Consider the following 11,543-nt stretch of genomic DNA (forward strand, 5'->3'; position numbering starts at 1 on the left):
AACTTAAATAATTAACAAATTAAGTTGACAAAAAGAAAACACTGAATCCGTTTGAACGAAGCTTTCAAACCGGATTTTTTCCCGTTAGATTAAGATTTTTCGTTACATAAAAATAGCAGCCCTACTTCAAAACCTTGTCTAATTTTTATGTAAAAAAGCAACATATCAACGTGATGTGGGGTCAGTCTGGAGCGCAACCTGTTGACAGTTAGACCCGCGGCAGAAAACACCCTCTCCAATGGGACAGATGTTTCGGGAATACACAGGTAACGTCTCGCTAGAGTGGCCAGTTTCGGGAAGCGCCTTTCATTTGCTTTCCACCAGTCAAGAGGATTAATATCCAGAGAAGGAGGATCGTCTCTCATGCAGATGTCAACATCTGCTTCTGGATAATCAGTGCGTTATCTCCTCAGATCGCCGTGCATCGCATCTTCTCCCTGATAACATGGAGGGCAGAGTTTGTTGCCCTTCATCACTCGAAGCTTGTGGGTGTTTGCTTCGTAAATGGTATACTGCATCGTACTTGTGCTACTGCTGTATTTTAATACGGCGCCGCATAAATTACAGGTAACTTCGTCGCCCTTTCTGTTAAAATAATCCCACACAGTGCTTCTTTTCGCTCGCTTCATTTTGCTTCCCTTGCTCAGAAAAAAAAAATCTGCAGGCATGTGTCACGGGTGTGGTTGAGTGAGTTAATAAATAAGCTATATAGTAGCCTAGGCTATTCTATTTTCTAAACCATGCAGCAAACTAAACAAAAATAACCTAAAAAAAAAAAAAAACGTTTAAAACGTTTAACTGATAGTATTAATCGGTCAAAATTTTTACTTTCGGTTAACGGTTAAACGGTCAATATGAGCATCCCTAATATATATATATATATATATATATATATATATATATATATATATATATATATAATTATAATTATTTTTTATTTTTTTTGTGTGAAAACGATATTTTAACGATATTTTTTTTCATATTTCGTTGGAACAGATCATGGAATGTATTTAGTACATAAAATATGATATCAATTATAAAACTTTTAGGCTACTACATTTTTAAATTACTTATTTTTATAATTTTGTAACTTTTTTTTAACACAAATTATGTAAAGGGGCATAATTTATATAGACATATTATGTTGGAAATGCTCTTGATATATTGAATTTATATAAACTATAAATTAAATTATCAACATTTTACTACTTTAATTCTGCTGATAATAAAATGAAATCACAAAGTAGTAGTAATTTTTTTTCCCACTACAACCATATTTTTTGGAAATGCTCATGATGTTTCATCTCTATATATAATATGAATATTAACCAATTTACATCAGTGACAATTTCCACTACAATCATCTAATGCATTCCTACATATTGTGCTCAAACGAGCTGTGTCTGCAGGAAGTGCATGGCTGCAAACTGATCCGAGGAGCTGATCAAGAAAACATCTCAACCCAACAATACACGTACATGTTTTTTCAAGTCGTGTGTATTCGGGTGGAGATCCCATTAAACTCACACACGAACCTTTTACAGATGCTAATGTGCCACGAATGTCAAAAATTCACACCTGCGTCCTATCAGTTCACTTTGATCACCTTTGAAGGAAGGCTGGCCCACTGGATATAAAATGCCATTCGAAGGTAACTCAAATCACTCCAAGCTGAACACCAGTGCGACTCACAAACATCTCACAATGGCAGTCGTGCACGGAAATCTTGGAGATGGACACTTAAAGCAATTCCAGCTGTTTCCGACCACGGATTTGGAAAGGAGGCCTAACATGCACACAACAGGTGGGTGTTTACTCCGGAATCTTTCTTGAAATACAGTTGAGAGTAACTAAGTAATCAATATGTCTAACTTCACTCTTCTTAACTCATTGTCTCATCAGATTACGCAACTCAAGACAGGATGAAGTTCCTCCATGGCGTCTCCAGAGCGGACAGCGCGAGCTTGTTCACGCACCGCAGAAAACGCACCAACTTCACGCAGCAGCAGATTGACGTCCTGGAGAAAGTCTACTTGGACACTAAATACCCTGATATTTATTTAAGAGAGAAACTTGAGGCTCTGACCGGTTTGCCAGAATCGAGAATTCAGGTGAGATTATGTTCCTCAGAAAAAGTCCTGATTAGCCTAATGTTAAAGATGACTCCGAGGCTAGCTGTATTTATTTCTCAGAGCAAGTTTTTTTCAAACGCTATTGGCCAGGGAAATCGAGTATTTTTTTCAGAGGGGCATTTTTTTTTTTCCAAGAAAAATATTGAGGAAATGCGTTTTGAAAAATGGAATAACCGTTCAACCTTTCAGTTTTCATAAAAGTGTGATAATTCTAGCCCTGGTCTTCCCTACTGCTGGTGTTGTCTGAATGTATGCCACTGTGGTTTTATTTATAAATGGCACCCGCTTTCTAAACCGATGTCAATTTATTCAGGTCTGGTTCCAGAACCGAAGAGCCAAGTCTCGGCGCCAGGTGGCTGTTCCGAATAAGACCAGTGGAAATGTTCTGACCACCAACAGTCTCCTTATGAACCAGTTTACGACACATCAGAACCACACTGGCCTGGAGACACAGAGACTGACAAAGTTTGACACGAGGGACAACTTCAGTCAACAGCTGATCAACACCTCTGATGAGAAGCTCTGCACCATGAAAGGTGACCTGTACAACCCAACCACGATTCCGTGCATGTTCAGCAGAACCGAGGAGAAGCAGATCAAGACCGATCACCTGAGTGTTGTGGTGCCATGCAATTACACACAGCAGTATCCAAAGGGACACCGACAGTTTATGAGCACCAGCCATGTTAAGTCTACAATGAAGCAGTTTTTGGTGGAGTATGATAACTTCCCTCCGAACAAGACCATTGGGCCAGAGATGAAGGTTGTTATTCCACCTCTCCCATCGCAGAATAACTTCATGATTTCTTCATCTTCCCCTAAACATGTCACCTGTTCTGTACAAAACATGCCAGTCCACTCGGGAAGTTGTGGAACTTTCTCTCCCATTAGAGCAAGCGAAGCTGTTGAGTTCTCAGACTCTGACTCTGATTGGGAAATAGAGGCCATGTCTGGCTTTAATGGGTTTATTTAGTGTATCAATTTATCACTTGCAGACTTTATCTGAAGCTTTGAAGAACGTTTTAAGGTTTTAAAATCAGATATTTATTGTATATTTCAGATATTATTATGTGTGACTGACAAAATATGGGTGTAAAAAAAAAAAAGCCACTTAATTTTTTTCTTTTTAAATAAAACCTCAAAATACAGACTCTGAGTCTTTATGAAGATAATAGAAATCAATTTATTTACAAATGACTGTCATGCATACACTTACAATTAAAAAAAAAAACAACCCCACAGAAAACTACCGCATTTAAAACATACACCAGTGGGGCATTTGGGTGATTTATTTCTTCTTGTAAGGACAAGACAAACTGTTTCATTCCACACAGCTGTCTATTATAGGACTTGTATAAACAGACTGGTTGCTTTGCAAAAGTACCTAAATCTGGCAAGTCAAAAAATGTCCACATTACCCCTATATATGGTTGATTTATTGATATATTTTGAGTGAACTGTACAGTTATCTACAATGTACATATTTAAAACATACAGAACAGTTTAAAACAGACAGAACAGTACCTCATCTCTCAGGACGATCAAAGTTATACACTTTGAGAAAGAGACAAAGGGAATAAAATTGTACAAAATGGTTTCAGTCAAACAAACTGCACCAAACCGGAGTGTCATTCGAAATACACCCTAGTTGGAAACCACCAATAAAATTAAGGGGGAACTTAATCTAATTGAGTGTGAGCAACATCTGAAATGATATTGAACAGTTACAAAACAGCTTCACACTCCCACTTTTTTTTTGCTATCTAGTTGAACATCTTCTTGGGAGGGGTGCAAGTTAATTTCAGTCACGTTGTGTTGGTGTTGTTGGCAGAGAAAGCATGGAGGTTACCCAGCTGGCTCAGCCCGCTCTGTATGTGTGCTACATGGATCTCCACATTATCCTGAAAACAACTGCAGAAGACAGATCATTGTGGGTGATTTTTACAGATGGTATAGGCACTGTGTGACTAGAACTTTCAGATTCAGTAATAAAACCAGACAATCTAAGATAAGTGGAGCAAAAACAACAGAAATGAAAACAATAAGTATTACCTCAGGTTGGAGTCATCTATTGAACTCTTTATGTCATTCAGAGAGTCTGTGAGTGATTTGAATTCAAATGAATTCAAATCTCCCCCTTCAGCCAAACACTGCAATAAATAAGGAAAGAAATAAGATTAGAATTCAATGTGAAGTAGATTTTCATGACATTGTGGCTCTTACAAGAGCTTGACAGGGCTGAATGGAAAAACTTAGTTGAGCAAAGGAGATGTTAATTGATTAGTATTCATCATGCTTCATCACTGAAGTCTTGGCTCACAAGTTCATGGTCTGTATGTACATGCTTCTTAGTATGGAAGAAAAAGAAGAAAAGAAAAGGTAATGGCAATGGATATCACAATTTGGACATTTTGGACATTTGTCTCAGAATTACAAGAACAATCGGAATTGTGAATAAAAATGACCTTTTCTATTTTGTGGCAAAAGAAAAGTGTCAGAATGTAAACAGAATTCTTGGAAAGTGAAGGGAACAATGTGAGATGAAAAGTCAGAATAAAAAAAAGAGATATAAATACAGGAGGAAAAAAAAATTTCACAATTACGTTTTTGATTTTTTCATTCTGTGGTGAAAAACTATCATAGTGATAAGGCATGCTTCCTTCAGATAACGTAAAAAAACCATCTGGTACCCTGATCTGCAGAAGAAGTGCCGTGAGACGAGAGATGAGTTGGGTGAGGCTGGAGCTCTGGACACGTTGCTCTCCATCAGACAATGCATTACTCTGACTCACAACTTCCTGTGACTCTTCTTCACAGCGTCGTCGCAACTCACTGGGCTGATCTGCAGGCTGCATGCCCTGATCTGGAGCCAGCTGAAAAGAGAAGATCAGTGAAAGTGAAAGGAAAATGGGTGAAAGTGAACTTAAATGTATGTTTTATGTCCAGGATTTTGTGAAGAAAACCAGAAGCCAAGGTCTGGAAAGCATGATTGGTCATGTGGTGAGGTGAGTAAAAGAAACATACGTACCTCATAGCAAAACTGCTGTACTTCATGAAGGACTTTGTTGAGGTCTTTATTAAGCTGTTCCAGGTCCAGTACTGTTGTGGCATATCTCTTCTGCAAGTCCAATCCGATCGGTATGGAATAGGACTTCTGCAGAGGAATAATGGAAGAAGTTACATGGTATACTACTTAGTTAACGTGTATAGAAACACCACCATATCTTCTGTCAGACACTTACCAGCTTCTCAGCTTCTGTGTTCATCTCCTTCAAATGTTTTATGTGTTCTTTTTTAATCATGAGGATTTTGGACAGGCGTGTCTAGCGGGAGAACAAAACGAAATATTGAAACTCTGTGGAAATTCAAGTAAATAGACAACATTAGTAGTGACAATTCTTACCACTTGCACAAGAAACTTGACAGGAAAGCCACCTAATGTCTCTCCATCAGTTCCTGTCAGTTTATTTCTCCAGGGGGACTGACTAAACAGAGGGTCATTATCCTGGGAACAGAGCAAACAGAGGTTGAGATCATTTTTCCAAAACATTTTGGTGTAATTTAAATTAATGATTTTTCATGTCATTGGTTCTCAACTGGTTTTGCTTTACGACCCATATTTTACACTAAATATGAAGTGTGACCCACAGTATCAAAAATGTCATAAAAGCAAACAAACCAATATCCTAAAACCAAACACTAATTTATATATGAATGGCCCAACACTATGTAAAATGTTTAAAATGGTCTTTCAAAAATAAAAGTGTTTGGTTTCTAAATGGCTTTTGAAATGGTTGCATCCTTTTGGCACCCAATTATTCACCAAAGGAAACACTTTGTGGCTGGAACAAACCACACGTAGTTGCAGTTTATTATTTGTATTAAGCTTTGTTTTGTCTATGTTGCCTCCAACACTAGCAGAACAGACCTCAGAAACAGTTCAGGAAAACGAAACACTTAAAACAATTAAATTCAATTTGACAGTCTGATTTTACCATTAAGATGGACTGAGTTGACCCAGAATAGGACCCGCGGAGTGGGGTTAGAAAGTTCTGAAAACGAGGTGGCCTCTGTTTCTGAGCGAAAGCAGATATGGGCATCGTCTCATGAGGCTCATTACTCTGGAGAGAAAGCAGTGGGGAGTGTTAGCCATTCAAATCAAATAACACTTTACCATTTTAAAGAACCACTCAAATTATGATGGCCTTTTGTGCTAAGACAGTAATTTTCTTACGAGCACTTCGTAGTCAGGAACAGTGTGTGTGCCGAGCCCACTTCTGTCAAAGGTCACACGATACGTTGCTGCACTGGTATCTACTGCATCAATCTGACCAGTAAACAGGCCATCATGGACACCCCTAAGACGAGCTACAGTTTAAAGATTAAAAAAAAAAATTATTATTTAGCAAAAAAGCATACCTTTTCAGTATTTCAATTTCCAGAATGATGATCAAAATATGATTATAGAAGCAAAAAAACTAAATAAAAAACTAGAAAACTTCAATATCCCTGGATCAAGTTGATTTTTACTAAACTTACAATCTGAAGACATAAAAAGTATAGAGCTGGGCAATTTGGCAAAACATTTAAATTTTTTCAGAACATTTTACAGATTCTTGATTTTTTTTTTTTTTTTTTTACTACAACAGGATTAAACTATTTCTTTAATAACCTTCTAGTGAACTATTTTTTTTCAAAGTGCAAATGTTAAACAAATCACTTGTTAAATATATTTACAGAAAAGATTCATGAACTACATCTTATTCAAACTTGTCTTATATATGTTCAGAAATAATGAGGAAAATGCTTTCTCAAACTTGAAATATCTGGTACTAGTTATAAATTTTCTTTTATTCGTTCGCGCTTCTTTGCCAGTGATTTTTCTATGTAAACATGGACGGGCTGGACTGTTGCGCTCGCATCTCTTTTAGTCACATTAAAAAAAAATGTATACTAATAAAAATAATTCAGTTCAGTAAAATAAGAGACACTACAATTAAAAACTTAACACGGCTGCTCAATGCAGCATGCCAAACGACAGTATCATCAAAGATCAGAGTTCATTTATCCAGTGAGGAGAGTGAGTTGAGCTGACTGACAAGAAGATTGTGGTGAGAGAAGACGATGGCGGATGATTTAGTTTTGAAACGATATGAAAAAGCGCATGTTTAGCAATATTTTGGATTTTGAAAAGCTTGTTGACTTTTGCTGTTTATCTAAGGTGATTTTGGAAGGATTTTTTTTTTACATTTGTTTCTTATTATTTAATTGGTTCCTCATTGTTTGCTGATTTTTACTTTACTTAAACTTTGTGTCATTTATTTATTTTATTTGACATCAAGGTGTTTGTCGTGCCTCCAAGCTTTCCTATTCATTTTCCTAATAAAAATTCTACGTAACTTATTTCGTTATATATTATACGTGTTTAATTAGCCTTTTCCAGTTTAGTATACCTATTTAAACTTTATGCAAGTTATTTGTTATTTTATATTAGGCATAGCCTGCCCTATAGCATGGTCTATTTTTATTTGTTTTGTTAATAAAAGTTCTATGTTTTATAAATAGGCTAAAATGAGTTTGACTTTGTAATGTGTTGTTGCATTCAAGCAATTGACACCGAACTGCCGCTAATTCAAAAGTGAAAGTAAAATGCGCACGGCACTTTTAAGCTATTTAAAAGCAAAAGAAAGTGAGGAAAAAAAGGGACAATTCTAACAAACTTAATATGGACAATCGATTTATACTGAATTGGCACTATTTGAAAGTGAAAGTAAAATGCGCACACCACTTTTACAAGCCATTAAAAAGTGAAGAAAAGCAAGGAAAAGAGGGAACGCCTCCACACCTGCGATTATACTGGTATTTCTGGTGATGAATCACCATGAATCATCATTTCAGTTGAATCATTCTTTTCTCTTTACTGTTTTCACTGGCATATTGTCAAAGCTTTTTTTTTTTCTAACGTCTGGTAATGTTTCTATTCAAAAAGCGTGATTCCTCCATTTGTAAAAAATTTAATCGTGGCAAGACATTACATTTAAATTAATCTATAAAATCGGAATAATCACCCAGGCCTAAAGTCTATTTCAAAATGCTCCTTACACATCATTGCTGATTGTGTCATATCAAATGGCTCCTCACCTGTAACTTTAGTGCCAATGACCAAGGGCAAAGGTATCTCATCTGGCAGGTCTTTGCATAGAGACATATCTGTGATTTTCCTCTGCTGCAGGAGACGCATCTTCTGCCTCTTCTGTTTGAGAGCCATTCGTTCTTCAGCAAAGAATGCTGAGGAACATCTGAAAAACATGAGACACATAAGTACAACCATCTAAATCAAAGATATCAGCACTGCATGTTATGGGCATTTATTACTGTATAAGGTAGAAAGTCAGCAGGCAATTAACCTTCGAGGTTTGCCCATAAGTCTTCTGATTGTTCCCCATTCAACTCTGGTCAACTTTCTAGTCTTTAGATTAGGAAAAGACTCCTTCAGACACAGGCAAAAGTCATTGTCACCTTCAAATAAAGGCCTAAAACATAAAAAAAGACAATTGGAAAGGCAAAAACATAAAATATTAGTGTTCTAGCAATACGCCAATATAAAGCTGATATATACACAATGCAAGTTAGCAATCAGTCAAGCAGACCATTTAGGCCCATTTACTGGGTCTATTTATTATATTAATAATCTGTTAATAACGGAAATGCAGTATCATATTTATGGAAGGCAGACACTACTATCTCTTTATAATACTCAAAATTAATAAAATAAGAATGTGATTATTAACAGCACAAAATCTACAAATAATGCCTGCAAATAGAAGGTCTGCCGAACACCAGAACATACCTGTCAATATTTGAATAGAACCACTCATAGATGCACCATTTGTGTGCTTTGGGAAGTTTGAGCAAGTTTCTTAGTCTCAGTCCAATTTTCTGTGAAGCCCTTTTGTCTGGTGTTGTGACATTTGCAAGTTTCTGAAAAAGGAAAATATTCAAATTTTGCTGGTCATTAAAAATGCTAAATCACTGATCTTTATGTCAGTAGGTTAATGTATCCTTAAAAGCACATCCTGTATACTGTTCTCACCTGAGGCACAGTGGTGACCCTCTGGCTTCTCCTGGGAGATCTGGAGGCGCGAGGTAGCTCCTCATCTTCACATGACAGTCGACTTCTCTTTGAGCTTCTTGTTGGCTGAAGGACAAAGCAGACAGCAGGTATTTATGATCAGTAAACATTAAAATGCAAAGGTGCTACAACTTACCATAGTCAGGTAGGCACCCTGTTGAATTAAAGGCAGATGAAAACAAGGCTGTGCTAAATTGACTTACAGTATCCACACACTGTATAAAGGTCCCCCCCCTTATTAAATAAGGCGCTACCTTTTGCTTCAATTGTAAGCAAACTGCAATTTAAGCAAACATTACAACAACAAATATAAAGCATTAATGCCAACTTACCGTTTCCACAGAAACGTAACTGCTCCTTCCCCTGGTGGTCTGAGATTTTGGTAAATTGTTCTTCTCATTTAGAGTATTAGACAAACTTCCTTCTGTAGAAAAGCAAAACAGCAGTGCCAACAATTACTAAGCTGTGGCTGTGAGGTAAAAACTCAATATCTTGTCACATTATACAGCGCAATAGTTGCGGTTGTCACAAACAGTAGACTGACCTACCTCTTAAACTTACAAGGGCTTTAGCTGAAGAGCCTGAAGATAAAAGAACAATGGATGAACAATTGACAACTTTGATATACATCTAAACATAACATTTTCAAAAGAAAGTTACGATTAAACGTCTTTTCTCTAAAATGTAACATTTTAAATATCAAATCATACATTTATGCATAAAACCCTGGGCAAAAGCATCAAAATCAAGTTCATATTCATATTACTCCACAAAGACACTAAAGGTACTAAAGGTATAAGAAGCCTAATTCCATAATAAAAGTGGTAAAATGTCAATTATGCTTTGGGCAATTATACTATTGCAACTTTAAATTATATATGTATTTAATAATTATTTTTTCACTTAAACTGATTCACTCAGAAACCACAAATAATCTTTTTGTAAGCATAAGCTGCTCCTTTTTTATTTTTATTGCTTAACCTGGTTAAAAAGTCTTCTTTGTTGCCTTTTTCTCTACCACACTTTAGGAATCATCAGATATTATATATCCCTTCAATACTTAAAATCTTAAAAATGAAAATCAAAAAGAGTTTAAATTAAAGAAGAAGAAGAAAAAAAAACAAGGAGCAAGGATGAAACAAAAGTTATAGTCGATGTAGACATTATAAATAAATTTTAAAAAGTATTTGACAAATAGAAGTTTTTTGAAGCTCTGAAACATTTTTAAGCTGCTTATAGTACTGACTTATTACAATATGTCTTTTATCACTGCTCTAGTTCATTGTGCAAACAATGCATTTGGGCAATTGTTGCAGCTATTAACAGTAATAATTATAAAGTAACAGCAATGGAAACAACCGAGCAGCATATCTGAGGAATTACATCCTCCGCAATCCTAATGCAACAAAAACAAAAGCACATAACGTATATATAACAGTGGGGGGAAAATCCACTGAGATTTATTGTGATGAACTAGATGAAATCTAGACAGCAGTATTACATAATATAGAGAGGGTATTTTTAACATATGAAGAGTGCTGTTAACATATGGAAAGTGTTTATATATTATAAGGAGAGTGTTTTACTGCACAAACAGACTGACACTGACAAGAACAACAAAACCCACCAGCTGTCATCGAATTACGACCCTATAAATGTCTGTGAAGTTTAACTTTGACCGTATTATAACCGCCACACTACTACTATCAACCGCAAGATTACTTCTGGTCATAAATTAAGCTTTATAAAGAAATTGGGAGGCGAAAACCTCCTCAGGTGAGATATTTATTTATAGTAGTAGCTTCTGAAAGCTAACTGTTAGCTCGTTAGCCTCAGTGCTAATAACTTTGCGTCTGTTTTAAACCACTCACAACAATGAAAAACACTTGAAATGTATGTCAAATAACATGCGTTATTAAGTGCCTTAAAACTGTACACGTGCTCGAGAAGAGAGTTAAGAAGCTCTAATGAGGAGTTCGTTTTATTACTCACTCTCGTCTAACAGCTGCTCGAGCTCCGCCATCTTGAATTAGCCGCGCCGGTTTTTCAAAGGCCGAGTACCGCGATGCATTGTGGGACGGAGAGGGCAGTTCAAACGCTCCAGTCTGCGCTCAAACTAACAACACATTTTGGATTTCTTGTAAATTGTATGCAAATACATTAGGACTCATCATGTGTGTTTTTATTTTTAGCCACTTTCTTTTTTATATTATCCTTTTAAAACAAGTTTGAAAGGTTTCCTCATGTATAAACATTAGGAAAAATCACTGGTTCTCAAC

General features: G+C 36.2%; 2 protein-coding genes across 2 annotated transcripts; one reads left to right on the plus strand and one right to left on the minus strand.

Annotated features, from left to right (window-relative positions):
* Nucleotides 1–1,395: 1,395 nt before the first annotated feature.
* Nucleotides 1,396–3,282, plus strand: LOC127983752 (homeobox protein Mix.2). Its single transcript, XM_052586017.1, has 3 exons — nucleotides 1,396–1,804; nucleotides 1,903–2,111; nucleotides 2,446–3,282. The coding sequence occupies exons 1-3, from the start codon at nucleotides 1,639–1,641 to the stop codon at nucleotides 3,103–3,105; spliced, it is 1,035 nt and encodes a 344-aa protein (XP_052441977.1). The 5' UTR covers nucleotides 1,396–1,638; the 3' UTR covers nucleotides 3,106–3,282.
* A 9-nt stretch (nucleotides 3,283–3,291) lies between these two features.
* LOC127983751 (protein lin-9 homolog) lies at nucleotides 3,292–11,373 on the minus strand. The gene is made up of 15 exons (XM_052586016.1): nucleotides 11,257–11,373; nucleotides 9,813–9,845; nucleotides 9,597–9,688; nucleotides 9,226–9,330; nucleotides 8,983–9,113; nucleotides 8,540–8,665; nucleotides 8,274–8,431; nucleotides 6,367–6,500; nucleotides 6,128–6,253; nucleotides 5,536–5,637; nucleotides 5,375–5,455; nucleotides 5,161–5,286; nucleotides 4,823–5,005; nucleotides 4,185–4,282; nucleotides 3,292–4,043 (listed from the first exon to the last, which is right to left on the minus strand). Exons 1-15 carry the CDS (start codon nucleotides 11,285–11,287, stop codon nucleotides 3,938–3,940), a joined length of 1,632 nt encoding a protein of 543 aa, XP_052441976.1. The 5' UTR covers nucleotides 11,288–11,373; the 3' UTR covers nucleotides 3,292–3,937.
* Nucleotides 11,374–11,543: the final 170 nt, after the last annotated feature.

Source organism: Carassius gibelio, chromosome B20, assembly GCF_023724105.1.
Source record: "Carassius gibelio isolate Cgi1373 ecotype wild population from Czech Republic chromosome B20, carGib1.2-hapl.c, whole genome shotgun sequence".
In the NCBI taxonomy this organism is placed as follows: domain Eukaryota; kingdom Metazoa; phylum Chordata; class Actinopteri; order Cypriniformes; family Cyprinidae; genus Carassius; species Carassius gibelio.

Bases quoted from the DNA above. Each gene is read 5' to 3' on its own strand.
- LOC127983752 (XM_052586017.1), top strand. From the start codon at position 1,639: ATGCCATTCGAAGGTAACTCAAATCACTCCAAGCTGAACACCAGTGCG. The intron at 1,805-1,902 runs GTGGGTGTTTAC...TTGTCTCATCAG, and splicing joins GCCTAACATGCACACAACAG to ATTACGCAACTCAAGACAGG. The intron at 2,112-2,445 runs GTGAGATTATGT...CAATTTATTCAG, and splicing joins TGCCAGAATCGAGAATTCAG to GTCTGGTTCCAGAACCGAAG.
- LOC127983751 (XM_052586016.1), bottom strand. From the start codon at position 11,287: ATGGCGGAGCTCGAGCAGCTGTTAGACGAGA. The intron at 9,846-11,256 runs GTGAGTAATAAA...TTTTATCTTCAG, and splicing joins CGAGCAGCTGTTAGACGAGA to GCTCTTCAGCTAAAGCCCTT. The intron at 6,501-8,273 runs GTGAGGAGCCAT...TTTAAACTGTAG, and splicing joins CATTGGCACTAAAGTTACAG to CTCGTCTTAGGGGTGTCCAT.